At 32.2% G+C, this 22,997-nt stretch overlaps 1 protein-coding gene across 1 annotated transcript in view; it reads left to right on the top strand.

The window, feature by feature from the left end:
• LOC134270888 (metabotropic glutamate receptor 4-like) overlaps window positions 1-22,997 on the top strand; it is a 47,768-nt gene that overhangs the window by 10,218 nt on the left and 14,553 nt on the right. Inside the window, exon 2 of the mRNA XM_062753136.1 lies at window positions 18,306-18,522. Within this exon, the coding sequence (XP_062609120.1) occupies window positions 18,306-18,522 (217 nt within the window). The remainder of the gene's footprint in view (window positions 1-18,305; window positions 18,523-22,997) is intronic.

Here is a 22,997-nt window from a genome sequence, read left to right as displayed (position 1 = left end):
TTTGTATTCATATGAAGCAGAGTTTGTGCAAAAGCTTATGTGTGAAGAGAAGAAAACACTTTCTGTGACCTTTAACTCAACATTTAGATATATGGACGACGTATTGTCAATAAACAATGGAAATTTCCATTCCTGTGTCGATGCGATGTGTCCTGGTGAGCTTAAGATAAAAGATACCACAGGTTCTGTTTCATACTTGGATATTTTACTTGAAAAGATATTAGTGGTAATCTAACAACCAAGCTCTATGATAAACGTGATGACTTTGACCTTTCTGTCGTCAACTTCTCTTGCTTATACAGCAATGTATTTTCATCACCTGCATGCTGCGTTTGTGTCTCTCAGTTGATTCGATGCACAAGATACTCTAGTTTCTAAGGCGAGGTTGATTGTTGACAGGCGCGTTGATGAGTCAAGAACATCAGCGCTCTCGTTTAAAGTCATCATTTCGAAAGTTTCTTCAGTCGATACAATGAGCTAGTCAGCAAATACAATTTATCATTGAGTCAAATGCTGACTGACGTTTTTCATAATATTTGTTAGTCCATTATCTATACACTGAATTGACGACGGATTTTTCTGTTATTTCCTGATCATGACAAGGAACACACGGCGGGTATGACCGTCAGTAGGGATGCCCACTCCTCCATGGCACCTGATCCCACCTCTGATGTTTCAAAGGTCTTTGTTTGCTCTGCTCCTATTTTGTATTATTTTATGGACACTGATATTGAATACTGTTCGTTATCTCCATGTTTTTCATCGTTTTCATTTGAACACACAAGGAGCCAAATGACTGACGTCACACGAGCATCAAATGACATCACAACGTAAAATATTTTTAAGTATATGATAAAAACAACAATGCATGGCAAAATCTGTACCACACCCCATATCAACCCCCGACTAATATCAGCCTTCTGGCCTACGGTCCTCAGGCTGGTATTGGAGTCTCTAATTGATATGAGGTGTGATACAGATTTTGCCATGTATTATTCTCTATTTATTCGAATATGCCATATTTAAAACGTTTTAGAGACAATATAGACGAATAGGTTAGGTAAGAGAATGTGAAGGGTCTACTCACAGTTCTCAACAATTTTATTTTATTAACTTTTTATTGTGATAGTGACAAATGGGGAAAATGCAGACAGCAAGTAAAATTTTTACTCTATGCTTTGTAACTGGAAACTCATTTACTTTTTCGTTTATTCTCATCACCATATTACACTCTGTTTTTGGCAACAAGGCTCCATTCTACTACAATTTACCTCCGAAGTTTACCTTTATTGATGGAAAGTTCAATAAAAATGTGGATGGTGTTTGATTGTTTCCTTTTAAAAGAAACAATTTTGATTTTTGAAAATCCAAAACTGAAGCATTTTAAACATGTTAATTTTTCATGAAGAGTAAGAGATCATTCATGAATTTTATTGTTTAAAATATACATCGAAGATGCTTATGCATTTGTTAAACAATCTTGGACAAGCACACTACGGTTGTTATTTAAAGTATTTAAAGGGAAGCAGGACATGAAAAACAAATCCCTAAAAGCAATCGTTTATTGACTGATTTATTGTTTGCTGTCAATACAAATGGACCCTTTTTTGCTACATGAACAATAAGGAAATACTTTCATAACAGGAAGACAATTAGAGACGAATAATCAGAGTTTTAGAAACAAGAGATGTCTTTATAATCAGAATGCATTATTAGAGAATTGAATTGGCGGAATTGTTTGATAAATGTACATAGCACGTTTTGTAATACAATTCCTCTCGGAAGATACATATAAGGTTATGTAACTGATTAAATCCGACAACAATATACCTGGGTAAAATTACAACCAAAAAAAAATGATCCGAATGTGTATAAGTTACAGCGTGTTTTGCATTTGTTTACCCAGAGTTATTCTTAAAAAAGGAAATATATTTTAGCAGAAAAAGGAAGAAGCATGTAGGCAGAAAATAAATGGAAAATGTAATATAATAAAACCCTAAAATTATAGTCATTGTAATAATTAAAACCAGTATCAATATATATAGAAATCCTTACATTACCAAATAGTCATGATCATTCAAAAAATATATATTAGTATTAGAACATAGACTTCACTGAAGGCTACCTGTATTCAAATAATATAAAAAGAGACATCACGGCATTAAACAATAACCATCATACAGTGTACTATAAACTTTATTTTTGTTATTACATTATTAATATAGTAAATTCATGGCTAGCGTACAGTTTCAAATAATAAAGTTGTAAACCAATAAAAAATTGCAATAGATAAAAATTGCTATTTTTTGACTTTTTGACTAAGTTACTCATTTATAGATTTTTGGACCCAAATATTTGCCCAAAAGTCTGACTTACAACAAATTTCACGTTTAACCAGTCTCGTTTAAAATCAACAATTTGTAAGTTTTATGGTCGATACAATTACCTGCCAGCAAAAACAATTCACCATTGAGTTAATTGCTGACTGACGTTTTCATACTACTCTAATTGACGACAGATTTTTTCCATTCTTTCCCGATCACAACAAGGAGCAAACGGTGGATGTAGCGGTTGGCAAGCGGTTGGCAAGAGATGCTCATCCCTTCATGCCACCTGATCCCACCTCTGATGTTTTGGAAGTCGGTGTTTTCTCTTCTATTTTGTATTGTTTTATGGACATTTGAGCTTGAATACTTCTCGTTATCTCTATATAATTCAATCAATATCAAAACCTTGTTTACCTGGCCCAATTTTAGAGCGTTTGATACAGGGCCACAAAGGAAGAAGTTGATCCTTTCATCGTGGATTCGAATCTCAGTGCGGGTCGTGTATTCTGGTCCTATGTATGAGAGCCTATATGAATCAAAGGCCCGTGTAGCAGTAGGTGCTGGCATCAAAAGATCCCTCACTCCTCAAAGGCCTAAATTACCGATTTCATATGTAACTTTTGAATTTTGAACCGATGGTTATAAGTTTTTTCAATATAGTTATGGCGATTTTATCTATTTTAGGAATTAAGTAAATAGCAACCACAATTTTACTGTATTACCTGGGTTGAAGCAGTTTACGCTTTTTTTATAAACTGGCTAAACTGCTCCAATCCAGGATATACAGTACTACTTGGGTTGCTATCTAATAAATTCATTAAAATTAATTTTCAATCATTAATTGGATAAAAACATAAGTTTTGAATTTGAAACACATTGCTTTGTCAATGTTTTTTTTTTAGTGTAATAGTATATCAAATTACACTTAATAGAAAATATCTATCTGTTACTAAACCTTGTTATCATTTTGTTTCCGGAAACTTTCAATTGCAATTGCCCACAACCATGCATTGGTTATCTTCTGTTTACTCTGTCTGTAAGAATAAGATCTACATAGGTTGCTAAATTAAGATTTGGTTGAATAAATTAAAGGAAAATTTACGGAGTCATTCATTTTTGAATGCTCAGTGCTAATACCAGTTTGATTTATTTAACATTATGATTAGAGACATGAAAGATAGTAGGTACATGAAAAATCCGTAATTAAGTTAATCCTAATGGAATGCTTTTAAACAGGTAATTAATGTTTCGTATTTTATGGACTTTAGTTACCAAAAAGCTTATCTTTTTTTTCAAAAAGCTAATCTTTTTTTAAAAGGATGTCTATTTAAATGAATCAAGGCTTGTGAGCGCACTTAGGTTTTTTGTTTCGCTCTGGATAATCAATAGATACGCAATGACATAAATCATAAAAATAAAAAAAAAAATGGATAGTTTCACTAGAAAAAGAGTTTTAGCTGTACGATATACCCATTTTCCCCTAAATTATAATAGGCAGGAATCAGGAAGGTGGGGGGGGGGGGGCGTATTACATTTTTTTTTCTACAAACATTACCTTTTACTATTTGGAGAACGGACTCTAAGTTGAGATTCCGCGAGTTTGTGGAATGAACTCCCAGAACACTTAAAATTAGATGAAAGTGTGGATGTCTTTTAAAAACTGCTAAAACACACTTTCTTACCTTATTTTTTATGTTTCAAATTGTCTCAAATACTGTTTTTTAATCGCTATCTTAATAGAGGTCATCTTGTTTATATCTTTTTTCTTTAGTGTTTTACATGGTTGAGAAATGTTTTGTGATGGAATTATCCGATTTTATTTTTTTATGCCCCCGTAAACGAAGTTTTGGGGGTATATAGTTTTTGTCGTGTCCATCTGTCTGTTTCTCTGTCTCTCTGTTTGTCTCTCTGTCTGTCTGTTTGTCTGTTTGTACGCAAAAACTTTAACCTTGCCCATAACTTTTGATTAGGTGGCACCATGACTTTCATATTTCACATGTGTATTCCTTGTGACAAGACCTTTCTTTGAGTACCACCAAATTTGACCTTTTGACCTTGACCTTGGAGTTTGACCCACTTTTACATGAAAATTTTAAACTTTTACTTTGGCCATATCTTTCGAACAGTAGATACCAGGACATTTATACTTCACATATGTATTCTTTGTTAAAAGACCTTTCATTGGATACCAACAATCTTGACCTTTTGACCTTGACCTTGTAGATTTCCGCACTTGTGAAAAAACTTTAACCTTGGCCATAACTTTTGAATGGAAAGGGATAGGGCTTTCATACTTCAAATATTTAATCCTTGTGAGAAGACCCTCTATTGGATACCAAGAACTTTGACCCTTTGACCTTGACCTACTTTAAAAAAGCAAAAATTGACCATAACATTTAAAGAATTAGGGCTAGTGCTTTCATACTTTACATATTTTTTTCTTGTGACAAGACCTTTCATTTGATAACAAGAACTTTGACCCTTTGACCTTGACCTTGGAGTTTGACCTACTTTAAAAAAAATTAGCCTTGGCCATAACTTCTGAACGGATAGGGTTAAGGCTTCCATACTCTACATAATTATTCTATGTGGCAAGACCTTTCATTGTATACCAATTACCTTGACCTTTTGACCTTGACCTTGGTGATTTTTGTACTTATTGAAAAAACTCTAACATTGGCCTACTTTCAAATTTCACAATTGTTTCCCAGTGAGAATACCCTACATTTGGTACCAATTAATTAAATTTGCATTAAGAAAAGTTTAATCTTCACTATGTTGCCATAGGGGGGCATCAGTGTTTAAAAAACACAACTTGTTTGTTTATATAATCTTGCCTTTTCTTGTATTTTTTTTTTTTGCATCTTTCATTTTCTTATTCTTCTTAAGGTTTTAATTACTATAAGCATACTCTTTTTAAAAAAAATATTATAAGGACTCAGCATTAGCCGTACCCAGGAATACACTCTCTTTGTATAAAAGTTCAAGAAACAGATATTAATAATTTATGTAATAATAAGAATTCAGACACATTATTGTGAGCACCCTTAATTACTCGTTACCTAATTTTACGAGCCTTAGGATCGGACTTCCTTAATGAAGAAGGTTATTATAACAAACAGTGATAAATCTAACTAAATAATATAAAATCTGTGAGGATGGTAGTATCACAAACCTCTAGAAATTACAGAGGTTGGACCAGGGCTGAGTGCCTATTAGGAGTAAGCATTCCATTAATTATTAATTTTTTATGGTTGAAAAAAAAATTGAAAAAAAAGAACCTATACACTCACCCACCCCTTTCCCTACAAAAAATATACTCTGCGAGATCACACATTTTTTGTCTGTTTTAGAGAGATATGAGATGTCAAAAAAAAAATTATCTGTTGGATAATATTCTGTGCAAGTAAGCAGAAAATTCCAAGACTTTGTCTGTGGAATACACGAAGTAATCCTGTCAAGGCTTATCAGAAGTATGAACTTGTAGCCCTATGAGTGTTAATTGTTGCAAAAAATAATTCATCACATCCACCTAATCAAGACCTTTTAGAATAGCATTGACAGTTGTAATCTGATCCCCTTTTTAGCCTCTTTCAATACGGGAAGGGAAACCTTTGATTTGCGGCTGGAACTGAAAAATGCTGTCTTTAATAAGGGTAACGGAACAATTCACGACATGTACTGATTTGTATATGTGGATACTGTTATTTGGAAACATCACAAGACTTCTGTGAAATACTTTGTCCTTTCAAAATATACAGATTTTTCTCTTTATAACATGTTGCACATCACGGGTTTGAATGAGTTTCCAGATAAAATACTAAAACCCCGATTACAAAAGAAGATCTCTTTGATAAATTTACCTAGCGCTTATATAATTATATATGGTATATAATATTCAAATTAATAAATTAACACTTTTCTTCCCTTATGTCTACCTAAAAAAACTACTTTATTTAATTATGTTTGCCTTAAAAAGGTTACACTAGTTATTTGTACTTTAATAACCAAAGTATTTACCAGTGCCTTACATATCAGATGAACATAGTAATTTAATTATTCAAAAACCTGGAAAAAATTGATTTGAAATTCAAGGATTTGTACTTAAAGTGTGTTATGTCAGATTGTTATAAAGACTTTCTGACCTAAAAGGACATGATAGTAGATCTACATTCTACAAGATCGCATGGCGGATATTTCAGAGCAAACGCCAATACAATTCGTGATATACAACAAAAAATATAATTGAACTTAGGGTTTTTTTTGTGTGCGTGTAACATGATTACTTAACATATCTTGTAAATTTTACGATCGAAACAAAAGTCTGATTAAAAAAAATAAAACGTACATACGGGCACAAAAACATACAAGTCAAATGCAATTTCGTTTGACCTAAGTCCTGTGTCATTAAATTATTCTATCTGGTTTACACAATTCAATTTCAGGATTACACAAGTATCTATAGTCAATGGATATTTTTTAAAAAAAAACATTTCTTAGAAACGAACAAAAAATAAAAACTGCAATTGTGTATGAAGATAATTTTTAGGTTCATGTCATATGCATGTTTGTAATAATACTGCCCCCCGGTGTATTCCAAATTTACAACACTTAGTTGCTTTACAGAAAAAAATAAGATATTAAATCTGATTTCCATTATTTGCATCATTTTAATCTAATATTATAACATGTAACCTTCAAACTTTCAGTCATAAGACAGAGAGATAAAAGACGAAAATAAAAATAAAAATTTTAAAAAAAATGTTCTAGAGCTGGAGTAGAGCCTGGCCTCACAGAGACAGCCTCTTGTTCTTGTGGTAAGGCATATCTATGCCGTGTGAAAATGAACACTAATTTCTAGCTAGCAATAATAGACATTAAAACCTCAAGTAGTGAGGAGACACACGCCGTTGTTGGAGACACCAGAGACCAATTGAATTATTGTTATTGGTGGAAGAACAATATGCGAGGTTCATTTTGGAGCAACATATTGGCTTTGATGTAAGAAGGCCTCTTATATTGATTTTGAATTTCCTCAAGAAGTGTTCTGTTGACGAGTATCAAGTCAACACAATTTTCCTCGGAATCGCTCAATGTTTGCATGCAGTTAGATTATACTGAAAATAAGACGATAGACGTTTAACTGGTGAAAACATTTCAATAGATGCGTAAGATATTTTGTTATGAAAAAAATTGATTACTAGTGTTTGTTTCAAATTCGTAATGATTGCTTAATTACAAGATTAAATTTTTTGACGAAAAAAGGATAACACTAATAAAAAAAATTAGAAAAATCGAATATTGATTGAGCTAAAAAAATGAGTGCACTTTAGCCATTTGGAACCTTTTTGGCCTTTGAATAACAATATATCGCTAAATTATTCTATTGGTATTGTGCATGTCTTTTTCATATTTATGCCTTGAACATTGTCATACATATATCTATGATTAAAGACAACGCTATTATAAAGTATATGTTTAGATTTTCAATTCCGTATATTTGAGCTGGACCATTTTCGGATTTAACAGGTCGACCAGTTTAAGGTACTCTTAGATAGGCGGATACATTTAAATCACATGGAATGCAAGAATATAAACACTAGCATATGGTTTTTCCCATTTTCAGATTCTACATTGAAATAAATAGAGAAGAGAGAGATTGTGTACATATATATTTATAGCTTCATGGTGAATACAATGAAAGATTAAAGTGTTTAGGAATGAGTTGTATCATCTGTTGATGCCTGCAGACCAAAAATAAAAAAAAAAGACATGAGCATAGCTACTCATACTATTCGTGCACCTGATTTGCACTGACAATACCAGAATTTCTTTCAAAATACCCATAATCAAAAATACTTTAGTGAAAGAAGAATAATTATATAATCTTTAAAACCGTGATAACACGTTCGCAAAAATCATAAATATTTTGAAGATTGAAGTTGATAGCTACCTAGGAATCTTCCAATCCCAGAAAAAATGAAAGCGTTTCAAACAGCGGAATGTCATGTGAGTAAAGTGATAATAATATCAATCGGGTCATTCTGTGCAAATGAGACTAATGGACAACTTGTGGCTCGATGTAAACAATTTGATGAAAACTGATATTCATATGAATAACAATACAAATATGATAGAACTGCAAGACTCCTGTCGCAGAAGCAACTATTTCTCAACATTATTTAGTTCTAAGGTATGAAACCTTACTTTTAAGGGTACTAGTACTTAAATAGTAAGTACTAGTACTTAACACAAAACACATTTAATCCATGGATAAATAGTTATTTTTTGACTGATTTTGAATTGAAATGAAATAAATGATAAATCCCTTAACACTTTACAACTTACAAAATTGTTATGCAAAATAAACTGAATCCTCACGTCATAGAAATATTATGTTACAATTTTCCCGCAAGCACTTTCTAGCAGGGTACAAATAATTTCCATATTATTAGCGTAAATAATATCATGACGTAATATTTTAAAAAGAAAATAATTTTTCTTATTTTATGAGATTAAGCAAGTATGAAATTGTTGGAATTTGGCAATAAATTGAAGATTTAATGAACTTTTTAAAGTGCGTGAAAATGCGTGATTGCGGGGAAACGGTAAATGCGTTATTTTGCGTCAGAAATAGGAAATGGTATATGCGTTAAAATGCGTGACTGCGGGGAAGGGGGTTAAATTAAAGGTAATTGTAGGATTTCCTTAGTACTTGGATATGAAACTTTGTTTTGCTTTCAATATAATTCCACACAAAATTTTGCAAAGATTTTGAACCTGACAAAATCTTATTAGATTCTTCCGCTATACTTGCTTAACATTTTTCAGCTTACCCATCTAAACGTAAATCTAAGAGAAACATTGCTGATTTCTAAAAAAATAACTGTTTGTGTTATTTATCCTTAAGACATTGTTGAAAAACTCTGATACAAAATTTGGAAAATCATTTTTCTTAGAAGCATCAGAACCCATACATTCCATAGTTGAATTCGGTATTACATGTAAAACAAATGCTTCACAGTTGGTATGCAGCGAGTTAGTATCTTTGATTTTCAATTCACTGAAAAATATGGAGTCGACATATGAATGAAAATTAATATTGTTAATTGCATTGACAATATTGCATCGTCAATTTATCGAAGTGTCGAGTTAAAGCCCACAGCAACTCTTCTTTTCTTCTCATTTAGAAGAAAGTGAATAAAATCTGCTTCAAAGGAAAAAAGGTCGATATACAAATAAAATTATCTATATTCATCATTTACACACTGAATTGACAAGGGATTTTCCAAATTGTAAGTCCATTAATTATATACCGAATTGACGTTTCCCGATCAACACAATCAGCACACGGTTGGTGATGCCCACTTTTCTTTGACACCTAATCCCACTTTTGATGTTTTGGGGGTCCATGTTTGCTCTAGTCCTATTTTGTATTGATAAATTGTTTTTTATTATTGAATACTGTTCGATACCTTCGTATATTTCATTTCAAAATCTGCAAAAAGGTCAATACAAGCGTACGTAAATAAAGAACATTTCTTCGGAAATTCGGCTATTTTGCACAATTTTCACTAAAGATAGCAATGTATGTCGCGTTACCGTCTATCTAAAAGCGGTAAAAAGTTAAAAAATTCTTATTTCAGTTTAACCTGTGCTTTAAAGCAAACGCCGAATGTCTTCACAAAAACCACACTGTACGAAGCGACACTATTAGAAAGAAAACGTTTTGATCAAACGTAAGCGCGGAATAATGGAGAGAAATGAAACCCTTCAAGTGGAAGGATTCATTATTGAAAAGGTTTGTTTCTTGGGGGCTATTTTCTCATTTCTAGACAACAGTGAATGTTTGCCTCTAGTTGAGAAAGTAATTCGTTCTCTAATTAGCGTTAAAGTAATAATTAGAAGTAGGAATCTTAATCCATCTTATTAGGATAAATAGTTTGCTAAAAAACGAATCAATAAAGCGAATCTGAACCATGGGTTTTCGGGTTTTTTAATTCATTAATGTTACATGGTGTAAAATCGAATAATTTCGCTACGTCTGCAATCACTTTTTTCTTAGGTAAAGCAACATTCTTCACATCATTAAACATAGTAAGAAATCTAAAGTAAAAAAAAAATCAAAAATAATTAAAAGGAAAACTTATTCTATACGATTTCACAACTGATAGATAGAAGGAACAAAACGTCCTTATGTAATATATTGCCACCACTATATAAGCTTTGATTTGACATCCTGCCATGTTTTATGCCACAAAATGCATGACTTTAAAAACAATATACAACCATTTTAGATTTCTTAATTCGAGTAAAATCCTGATTGTTTTTTGCAAAATCAAAAAAGTCTGTGATATGAATGAAAATGCCAGGTGATCACTGTAAAAAAAAATTTGGAATATCTTTCTGATATAACAGTAACCAGACTGTTTTACAATATAAGCCATGTTTTCATTGTTCTCGAAAAAAAAAACTTGGAAAACCCCATCCCAAATCCAAATAAAATAAAACTGTACAACATTTTGAATTGATAACTGCAATTTCTTTTTAAAGAGGGATTCTTCTCATGAAATATATATGGAGATATCAAACAGTATTCAAGCTCAAAAGTTCAAAAAAGAATGCAAAATAGGAGCAGAGCAAACACGAACCTCCGAAACATCAGAGGTGGGATCAGGTGCCATGGAGGAGTGAGCATCCCCTGCTAATCGGTTACACTCGCCGTGTCCTCACTGTCATGATCGAGAAATAACGGAAAAACGATCGTCATTTCAATGTGTAAATAAGGAATTAACAATTTGTATGAAAAACGTCAGTCAGCATTTGATTCAATGATACCATAGACCATAGAACTTACGAAATGATGACTTTAAACGAAGCTGCTGATATTCTTGTGTCATCAACCTGTGCGTCAATAATTTACGTCGCCAAAAATATAGTCCCTGCTAGATTTCAAAATCAGTTCATCCTAACTATTTTAAATTTTACAATTTTGAAAAAAGAACAATATGATCTTTGAGATCCTTAACATTTAATAAAATATGAAAGACTTGAAAGCAAATGTACTTACATTATTTCATTTATTCAGAAATCAGACTAAAACCATCCTTTTTATGTTGAGTTTTATACAATGTCAGTTGCAAGCTAAGATTTAAATTTGTCCATGTGCAACGACTTATATTTTGAGAGAATGGACTTCTTCCAATCTACCATGGATTTTGCAAGACTATTGAAAAAAGTTTTTATGCCTAGGCCTACTATGAGAATACCTGCCTGATAGTGCAGAATGCAGTTTTGTCAACTATGTCATTTAATGAAATGACATAAAGTAAAATGAATAACAAACAATAAAGATGGTCACATAATAAACAATACAGGATAAAATATGTACATACATTAAAGGTACAATGAAACATATGGAGATAAAGGACATTGTTCAAGTTCAAAACGCCATTTAACAATACAAAATAGGAACAGAGCAAACACAAACCTTCAAAACATCAAAAGAGAGATTAGGTACAATGGAAATGTGGGCATCCCCTGCCGACCTGTCATACCCACCGTGTGCTCCGTGTGATGATCGGGAAATACTAATTCAGTGGATATTAAGTTATTGACATACAATGAGCATAAACACGTCAAAAATGTTATAAAATTTGAGTTGAACGTAAAAAAAATACATAATCAAACCTATAAGAAATATGGGTTGTGGGTTTTATTTTTCCACCGCACTAAACAGGCTTACAGAGTCGCCTAGGTGGCGCATTGGTAAGAGCGCCTGCTCTAGATTCGAGAAGTAGGGAGTTAATCCTTACGACGCGTGTTCAAATCCCACTCTGGAATGTGGATACCGGTCCTTTGAATGAGACCGTATTTAAAAACTGAGGTCCGTGTCGCACTTGGTGCTGGCGTAAAAAAGATCCCTCATTGCTCAATTGCACTGAGTGCCGACTATAGGACAAATTTTGACGGCAAGTGGCTTACAAAAATGACCTAACACAAACAAAGAGTTTGATTGGTTTAGAAAATCCGTAACAATCCTACAATGTAAAATTCACCAAATTACAAGCAGCATAAATTTGATTATTTGTGAAAACTTTGTATAAAACAATTTATTTTTTTTAAATTCACAGTGAACTGTAACAATTTAAAAGAGGGCTATAAAACAATATATATTTTAGAGGCCATTAATATATATATACATTGTATATATATGTCTAGCATTAGAATAAATTCAGTCGTTTTAGCGAATCTCGAAGAGCTGCTTGATCTATAAATTATAATTTAATGTTTATATTATTGTTTTATTGGCGAGCATGCTTTAAAAGAAAAAAGTTAATTTACAATGATGAATTTATAAAACATGCAAATAAGCTTAAAGCAAAAACCAATCTCGTTCAGTGCGTTGTTGAAAATATGCCCAATTGTCATGTACAAAATATTGAAGCTCGTTTGCTTTGGTTAACAAATGAAACAAGAATCACGACCGTTGCTTTTCCTGATTGACATATTCTTTTCCTTTAACCTTGTTTGCAAATCAAAAGGAATTTCCGACGGCGCATCACTTGATGAGGACGCCAGAAGCCGTCGGATACTGATGTCTGACCCTTCTAATGTAGTGATGAACAACCATCACGCTAACTCTGTTTTCCTTAATGAAGATTCGAACGGTTGAACATAAAATAATTCGAGAAAAATCCATAAATGCTCCGTCATTTAAGGGACAGGAGATGTATTTTATGCCTTTCTTGTGTTTTATCCCCGCTTTATAGGAAGTTTTGTTGAGCTTACCGCCATTGCATGAATACCAACTGTTCTGGACTCATTTAGTATTTTAGTACTTCATGTAGTCACACGTGATTGCAATGACAAGATAATTCTGATTACGTGCATTTCAGAAAACATTACAAATGTTTTGTTACTTCTTTAGGCGTAAAATTGCATGACAAACTTTAAAATCTATCATAGTTTAATTCCCCTTTCAGTCTTAAAAACGGAAAACATGTTTATGTGAATATTTTTCAAAGTAAGTGGTGTTTTATTTTGTCCACATATTAATTGTAAAGGTCGAGAATTATACACGTAACTTTTGTAAGTTATCCTTGATTCGCACTGAATTACATTTAGGGTGAATTCACCATGCATCGGACATCCTTGTACTTCAACAAGTTATTGGGAAAATATAATGAAAAATCGAGTTTTTAAACATCACTCAGAATTCACCATGGATCGGAAATTATTTACCATGCATCGGACAAACTCGACGGCATTTGGACTGGAGAAATATCATACCTTTATTACAGCGCTTTAAAATCTTTGATATGGATATACTTTTATCTTTTATCTAGAATAACAACTCTCAACTTAAGTTTGATTGACGATATCCTTGCGTAAATGTAGATCGATTCAAGATGGATCACTTTGCCTTAGAATGGCTTTAAAATGCTTGGAATGCGGTAATTCGCGCCTTTTTCTCCTGAGTTATCATACTCTGCTTTGTAGAAATAAATTGAGTCAGATTCTAGACGTTGTATATCGATAACTTGTGTTTTGACTGAAAATTAAGAGTTTTTATTTTATATTTCTGCAAAAAACAGCTGTCGGTTGGGTTCTGTATGAAAATGGTAGTGCTTACCTTTGCATCGGAAAGTGTCCGATGCATGGTTACTTTGTGTCCTATGTACGGAGAAATGAACATACTTGTAAAATCCAGCTCTAAAATGAATTATACAAGCATTGAAGTGAAATTTATGTAAAATTACCAATCTTTGATAGAATTCACCAAAGTCTGACTCGTTCCGTTGAAGTCGATTTTAAAGAACGATAACTCTAAAAATTGCAAAATCATAAATTTCTGGTTATTCCCCTTTGCAATTGGTGATGTAAAATATGACCTAACTTCAAGGCCATTCTCGGGGTATTTTTATCACAACATGATTAATAACAATCGGTTTCATTATACCCCCCGCTTGAAAAGCGGGAGGGTATATAGTAATCGTTAAGTCCGTCCGTCTGTACGTCTGTAACATCTCTTATCCGCAACTCCTCTCATACCACTGAAGGAAATTTGATGAAACTTTCACAGAATCTTTATTACATATTGCCATTGTGCACCTCCTATTTTACGTTTTGATCCGACACATATTTTGGGTTTCACGGCCACAGCAAAACATTTGCCATTATAACTATATGGAGGCGGGGGTATCATTTAGTGAGCTCATCGCTCACAGTACCTCTAGTTAAAAAGTTCAAATCTTCAGCTTCAAGACAGAATCAAATAAATACACGGAACTCTTAAGGTGAAAGAGAGTTTATTGTCTAAAGTTGTCCGAAGCAAGGTATGTGTCCGATGCTTGGTGACCCTACCCTCTTTATGCACAAGCATACTAATCAATAACAAACCAATATTTTTTCTTATATAAAGATTCCGTTTCATTTTTCAGTTGTATGACATGATAAATTCAGATCATTCTTATAGTGGAATTATTTGCTCGGATTAATTAATTGAAAAGTTGAATGGTAATATTATACGTAAGACTTGAGATATAATATACAGTGGAGGACAAAACAGCTGTATACCATAGGTTTTCTCTCAGGCTAGAAACTTCATCTGAAAGAAGTACTATTTCCTTCTGAGTTCGACTGGTTTGTTGAATTCAGATCAGTTTTATTCTGTGCTTTGATAGTTCGATATTTAACCTTTTGTTGATTATCTTCACTTTATTACTGACAGAACTTCTCTGTAAATTAAGAACACTCTGTAGATAAGATCAAGAAGTCAACAATTTAAGCTCGAGACTTTATAGGGAAACAGTTAGAAATGTAGTTATGAAGGATTATTATCTTTCGTGAGGGACACTGCTTGCAAACTTCGTTGGTCACTGTTACCAACTATTTTACATTCCCATCAACGAAAAATATAATGATGTGTTGGTTATTTTAACTTAGATGACCTCTTTAAGTACGGTATATCCATAAATAACATTCAATAAATAATTACCATGAAATCCAGTGAAAAAGTTAATGTTTTGGTTGTCTAAGAAAATCAACCCCTGTGTGTTTAACAGATATTTAACAGATGTGTGTAAACCTGCACGCGATGCTCATTCCTCAATGGCACCTAATCCCATCTCTGAAGTTTGGAGGTCCGTGTTGCAGTTTTGTATTGTTTAATGGACCTTTGAGTTTGAATAATGTTCGTTATATATTATCTACACAAGAGCACTCATCATTCTAGACAGGCTATTCACAAACAACTTGATGGTCCAAGGGTGTCAACAATCTTCTAAGTATGTATTTCTTAAATTCTAGAGTTATAATGACCTATTCAGCATGTTTATATCAAATAATAAGTTTATTTTGCTGATACGGAATGTTTCGTTGTCGTAATCAATTTATTTGGGTCATGGTAGGTGTTACCTGTCATCAGGAAATGCCTACCACTCGTAGGCACCTAATACCACCATTAGAATTCCCAGTGACTGTGTATTGGGCTCTTTTTACAGATTAGTATTGTGAATGGATTCTCTGATCACTGTTTTTTTTTATTTTCAACTTTTTATGCAGATAAATATAATTTAATTCTTCTGCATATGTACTAAAAAAGGATGACTGATAAAGGAGGACACTTAAAAAAATTTAGTATCCGAAAACGAGATTGTCTATATCAGAGTACCTATGTATAGTTTAAGAGTGAAATTTAAAAAAATTAATTTTCTAATAATCTGTCACATCCCCGAGTTCCGTTTCTATTTAATAAGCAGTTTTGTATGATTTCAAGCTAATAAAGGAGCCAAGTTTTTAATTTATTGTGAGTAATATGTCTTATTAAGTGAAGAAAAATCGTAGGATATAACAGTACACTCCTCTGCAAAATCGGTGGTTTTAAATTTTCCACATTTGATTTATACTATTATTACTTCTAGAATATGCTGAAGAACATTATACGTCCAGAGGTCCTCTATGATAACAGTTAATATTCTTTATCTGTAAGGAGGAAAAAGGGAGAGAGACTAAATAGAGCATTTTCTGATAAAAATTATTCGAATACTCCTTGTTCTCCACCAACTGAAAAAAATGAAGTAACTTTGCAGAGAAACATAGAAAAATATCTCTGCCCATAAATTATGCTGGCTTGCATTTTAAATTGACAGAAAGACCGTCTTTTTTGGATGAAATCGGTTTTTGCAATGTTTTGTTCATGTCTTCTTCGGTCCAACGCGATAAATCTTTTGATCTTTTATTACAATGAAAAGGGGGTAGATGGCGAACAGTGAAATATATTTGAAATATTATTTATATAATTTATATATCTTGTTCTTGTTGTTAATATAAGACCAGATAATTTTAATTAAGATTGCGTTTAGCTCAGTTTATGACCTGTGCTCTTCAAAAAAAAAATGCATTTATACATGTATAACCATTGCTTTTCACAAAATCTTAGTTACATTTTCGTTAACAGTGTCATAAAACACATTCTGTCGAAGTTCTTTTCGCTTGCAAGAGTTAATCAATGGTATTAACGATTTTCTCATCTGTAATAATTATTCAACGTTTGTAATACACTCCGGGTTTTCAATAACACCACGATAAATCTTATGTAATATTTATGTTTTTTCAATTCTGATTCTATTTTCAGACTTTTTGATTTATCGGAAGTAATGACTGATTTTTTCCTGGCAATTTCTCGTATCATTTAATCAATACGTATCGATGGAGGATTGTTCGATTTCTTATTAAAATTTTAGCAAGGGCAACATCATTTGGGTTAATTATGAAACAAAATATTACACATTTGCTCATACCTATAAGATTGGTTAAGAAATTAATCTAAAGAAAAGGGTTACATTACTGGCCTCACATTTTAATTTCTCAATAATTTATTGCATTCATAGCTTGATATCAATAAAAGGGAATGTTTCATTCATTTCCTTGCGTATAATGTCGTTAAATAAATTATTTAAGTCTATTAAAGGCTATATTTTGATTTTAAAAAAGAGAGATAATATTGATAAAATTTATTCTCGTTCAAAATTGCTTGAAGAGTTCATTTAATCGTAAGTCATAACAATGACCCCATGCTGATTTTAATTAAGTTTCTTTTAATTCCGATTTTATTTTCGGACTATTTCATTTATTGGATGCAATGAGTTTGATTGTTTCCCTGCAATTTTTCGTATCATTTATCCACACGTATGAATATATTCGAATTTATGACTACCACGAAATGTAAAATTTCATACGCATAACTACTCAACACTTCTCCAAAAATGAAGCCGAATCGCCACACGTATTAATAAAGGTTGCTCGATTTCGAATTGAAATTTAAGTAAGGCTAATATCAAATTGGTTTATTGTAAAACAAAATATCATACATTTGCTGATACTTGAAGGATTGGATATATTGATTTAAAGAAAGGGATTACAATATTGACCTCACATTTTCAGGTATTTTTAATTTCTTAATTATTTATTGACACTAAGGTATTGGAACTCTGTAGTAAATAGATATATACTATCCATAGATAAATTACTAAATATCTCTTTGTAGTAAATAGATATAAACTGTTAAATCGCACATTTTCGTGGGGTCATAATTTTTAGGATTGAGAAAAAATATTGGTTTGTGGCGATTTGACTTCATTGTTGGGGAAATGTTGAGTAGTAATGCGTATGAAATTTTACATTTCGTGGTGGTCATGAATTTGAGGGGCTCTCCATACCGCGAAAATAAAGAAAATTAACCCCCCTCCCAAAATTACTGATTCCACAGTATTACATCATGTAATTGTTATTCAATTTATCTATCTATTCATTTTCCTATTTTAATTTATGAGACCACAACTATCTACAAATGTAAAAGTTATGCATAGGTAATGAACCCATTTAAACAGTTCATCACATGATCAATAAAGTGAATATTAGGCAGTTTTTTAATGCAATTACATTCAGTTTATTGATAATCTTTTTTTCTTTCAGATACCCCAAATTAGTTATGCCTCTACAAGTATTGATCTTAGCGACAAATCCAGATTTGAGTATTTTTCACGAGTTGTGCCCCCTGATACTTTTCAAGCCCAAGCAATGGTGGATATAGCAAAGGCTTTCGGCTGGAATTACGTCAGTACACTTGCTGATGAGGGAGACTATGGTGTGAAGGGAATAGGGGCCTTTAAAGAAAGATCGACAGAAGCCGGTATTAGTCATTACTCACTATCTAATCATTACAATATTTACAAAAATAATCATACATATCGCTAATTAATGTGTTAAGTTATTACTTCGCGTAACGATTTAATTATTACAGGGTATCCTCGTCAATAGAGAATTCGTGTAGAAAAATAACGTCTATTTTATTATTTGATAATCTCTTTCTTCTTTAAATCCAAAAGCTTTTCTAGCTTTTGCATATGGACAGAAATATGCATAGATTGTAACCATATTTTGAGGCTAAATTTTGATCCATTACTAACCAATGCTTCGGAGAAAAATGCTTTTAAAACATGTAATGACAGCTCAAGGAGAGATAAAGTAGACTCTTTTACAGAACTTGGGTTTAACATGGTTTCTCATTCAATAACGAAAGTGGAAAACTGCTCGATCGTGTTTTTGACATGTGTGGTTTTTCCAGGTATTGTTTTGGTGATGATTATACCTGTTATATGGGATTAAAAGTGTCCTAAGGCCTAAAAAATGTCAGTTTCATTTGTATTGGGAAACATCTAAAGTGCTCAATGAAATTTTAAGCAAAGGAAAACTATGATCATAAAAACCAAGAAATGTCAATGAACTTTCATATTCTTGAGGTATCGGTGAAAAGAATCTTGTTTCTTTAAGTTCGTGAGTTACATGCAGGAACTTTCAAATTCACCTATCTTTTTAAATTTAATTTCCATGTTCGATCATGATAGGAAATTCATCATATGATTAAACATTATTTTCAAAGAATACTTTAAAGGTGCATGGACACAGATTTGAAGTTAATATTTTCTGTATAATATTACGACTTATATATTTTAATAGCATTTCACACAAAAATATATTAAAAATGTTATTTCATCTTAAAGTTATTGAAACTAAATTTTTGGATGGGTTTGATTGACATATCCTTGCACTTTCACAAATTTTACGTTTATTTTTAATACTTAGGAAAAGTGGCAATCTTGTTGTGTATTAATCAAAAATATAAAAGCTTTAATCCAGAAAAAATAATTATAATCAGAGTAGAAATGTTAGAAAGCAAAACTCCTTCACAAATATCGTCATTCCGCACTAAGTGTTGTGTACAGAATTTAGCAAATTGATCACACCCATGAAACGGACACAGTTTTCGTAAACAGGCCACGAGCTCTGTTATGGTTGATGTTTACGATTCACCGGGAGCGTTCAATTGTTAACGTCTGCTCATTACAACTGCATGCATACGGACTGACAATATACTGTGTGAATGTTTTGCTTTCGAACATTTCTACTCTGAATTTTCTGGATTATAGTTTTAATATTTTTCATTTATTCACAACAAGATTGCCACTTTTACTAAGAATTAAGGATAGAATTAATATTTGTGAAAGTGCAAGGATATGTCGATCAAACCTGTCTAAAAATTTGAAGTTTTAATAATTTTTACATGAAATAAGATTTTTAATATATTTGTGTGTGAGATGCTATTAAAATATATAAGTCGTAATATTATACAGAAAATATTAACTTCAAATCTGTATTCATGCACATTTAAGAGAAGTAATGTATTATAATTATTCAATGTCTATTTTTTATTCTCTTGCATAATAAAACTCAGAAAAAGGTATCAATAAAACAATAAAGTTTAACTAACATTAATTTATATATTTCAATATTAGAGAGAAGGGGAGAGATATAGAGCCAGAATGGTTTTAATAAAAAAAAAATTCCATAACATTACATCTATTATTGTTGCTTTTTGTTTATCTTTTTTTTCTTTGATCTTACATTTCCTCTTTTGACATTGTTTCAAAATAAAATTCTGATCCATAAAACAAGTATGAAGTTCTTCAGTACTCTAAAAAACCTTACATCACAAGTTGCAAAATGGATGATAAAAACAACGCATTTTGTGTCGGTAAAAAACGTTACGACGCTGTTAACTTCGGTAAATTGTACGTTTGAATTCTATTAACAATCTTCTTACGAGTCTCCCAGATTCCAGCAAATCTTATTTATTATTCATTAGCCGATGTAATTCGCTGTGCTGTAAATGTCACATCTTTCTGGATGAATCTTTCTCTTTTCTGATTCGATTACTGGTGTATTAGCGCCAGAGAAAAATGTATGGTTAAGAATTCAGGGATTTTGATATAAGTTCACTTCGTGAGAATACATAAAAAGTTTAACCTTGAATTCTCGGGGAGAAGAGATGCTGCATTCAGAGATAAATTCTATTGTAGTATTAAATTGATCAAAAAATAATGAAAAAAAAGCTTCATTCTTTCCCATACCTTAAGTGTCTATGATAAATGAAATTAAAGATGTGCGTAAACGTGGAATCAATTCAAAGATCCTTAAAATGATAAGGTGAAGTTAGCGAACAATGATGGATCTAAAAATCCTCTAGAAGCAGTATAAATATATGAAGAATGTTTGCAACACTGTCCCCTGAGTGAACATCCCATGTGATCATTTAAGCCCATCTTTAACTTTTTGTTTCGGTAACAATTTGTATCTTTTTATGCCTACTTTTACCTGTGTGAAAAAAAAATCAAAACATAACAAAATAATTAATAAATCCTAAAAAAATTGAGTAAAATACAGGAAATTCGGATTATCTTAATTATTTATTTCAGTTAACTGGTATCGTCTTATAGACCCTTCTATAGTAATATTTTTAGAAATAGAAATAGAAATCATATGATTAGCAACAGTATTTTTTTAATGCCAACGAAAAGGATAATGCCTTGACCCTGCATCTGATAATGCCTTGACCCTGTATCTGAAATAAAACCGTCAATTTGAATCTCTCATAAATTGTAGATTGAAGAAAAAAAAAGAATCCATCCTATGTTATTTAAGGAATCAAGACCGCGTTTTTGTGAAGGGTATCCTTTGGGGTCAATAAATTGTATTTAAAAAATAAAATTCAAGACGCTAGTCGAAGCTTTCATAAGAAATATATGGAGATAACGAACCGTATTCAAGCTCAAAAGTCCATTTAATCATACAAAATAGGAGGTAATGGGGACTTTCAAAACACTTGAAGTGGGATCAGGTGTTATTGAGCAGAAAAAACCCCCTGCTACGATTAGGTCAATGTTTTCATCATCAATATTCTGTCTATTTGAACAATACATATGGTTCTTGGCGGGTATGTGTAGACGAGTGAGGAAGTTTATTCCTCCTTTGGACCTGATTCCACCTGTAAAATGTTAGGCTAAGGGGTTTCTACCCTGCTTATAATTGCTTATTTGTATAGCTTAATGGTATTTTTTTAATTGGCCACTTTTCGTCAAATTCATCGTTTAAGGAATTCCTTTAACTATACGAGGGGTGATCAAAAAGTTCGCAAACTATCTCTATATCTACAAAACCACAATTCAGATTAGAATGAAATTCGGTACACACATGGCCATACACAAAGTCTATAAATAGCATATGCTGAATAAAGTTTCTCTCCTTGTTTGTGACGTCACAATGTGAAAATGACGTCACTATTTAGGTCACTTGTGACGAAAAATGGTTGTCTCAGTTGAACTCGTTCAACAAACGACTGTACAATTTATTGTAATATCTTAGAAATCCCTCTACAGTATCATATAATAATTTGTACACAGTTTATTGAGATAAATGAGTTCCTATAAATTCAATTAATGATTGGATTAATCGTTTTAGTGAAGGAAGGCTGATGGTTAAAAATGATACTTGTTATCTTGCCCAGTGAAAGCAAGTTTGAAAAGATATGTATTTTTGATTAAGCAATTTGATATCAAAGACCTCCAATTAGCACGTTGAAAAATAGTTGAATATTTGAACAATGATATAAGTATTAAATACCTATGATATCGTTTACTTTAGATTTTAAACATATTAGATATGATGAAAAGGATGCACCCATTCTCTATCCACCTTGAATAAAGGTCTCTCCTGAGACAGAAGATTTGTGTTTTAATGGTCGCCATGCTTATTTTTGGAAAGGATGTTATTATACACCCATTCTGTTGCCGAGATATGACCATTTCTGACAAATTAACTGTTCTTGTCATAAAAATTAACTCACATGGAAAGAAATATAAAACTCGGAAAAATATTTTAACTTTTGTGACAGAACGCTACGGAGGGGGTCGCGTGACCGCCAATATCACGTGATTCGCGCATGAGTAGAACGGTGGTTGATGTGCATTAAAATCGGGGAGGATTAATTTAAAATATAATCAACATTAAAACCAAATATTGTTTCTTGTATGGAAGTTATTCAATTAGTTTGCGAACTTTTTGATCACCCCTCGTACATATAGTCGTAACAATGGGTTGGTAAGAACCTAATGTCTTGCTTACGAATATGCATTTCTTGTCATTTTTAATTTTTCTTTTAAATTTACTGGAAAAATCAATTGAGTTTTCTGATCACTCGTTGTGTGTCGTCCGTCCGTTCGTGCGTATTTTCACATTTTCAACTTTTCTCAGGAAACACGGCCTATTCTA

Source organism: Saccostrea cucullata, unplaced genomic scaffold (assembly GCF_032062105.1).
Source record: "Saccostrea cucullata isolate Sc308-1 unplaced genomic scaffold, CSIRO_AGI_Scuc_v1 ctg1003, whole genome shotgun sequence".
NCBI classification, from domain to species: Eukaryota; Metazoa; Mollusca; class Bivalvia; order Ostreida; family Ostreidae; genus Saccostrea; species Saccostrea cuccullata.
This window is presented reverse-complemented; position numbering and strand designations above follow the sequence as displayed.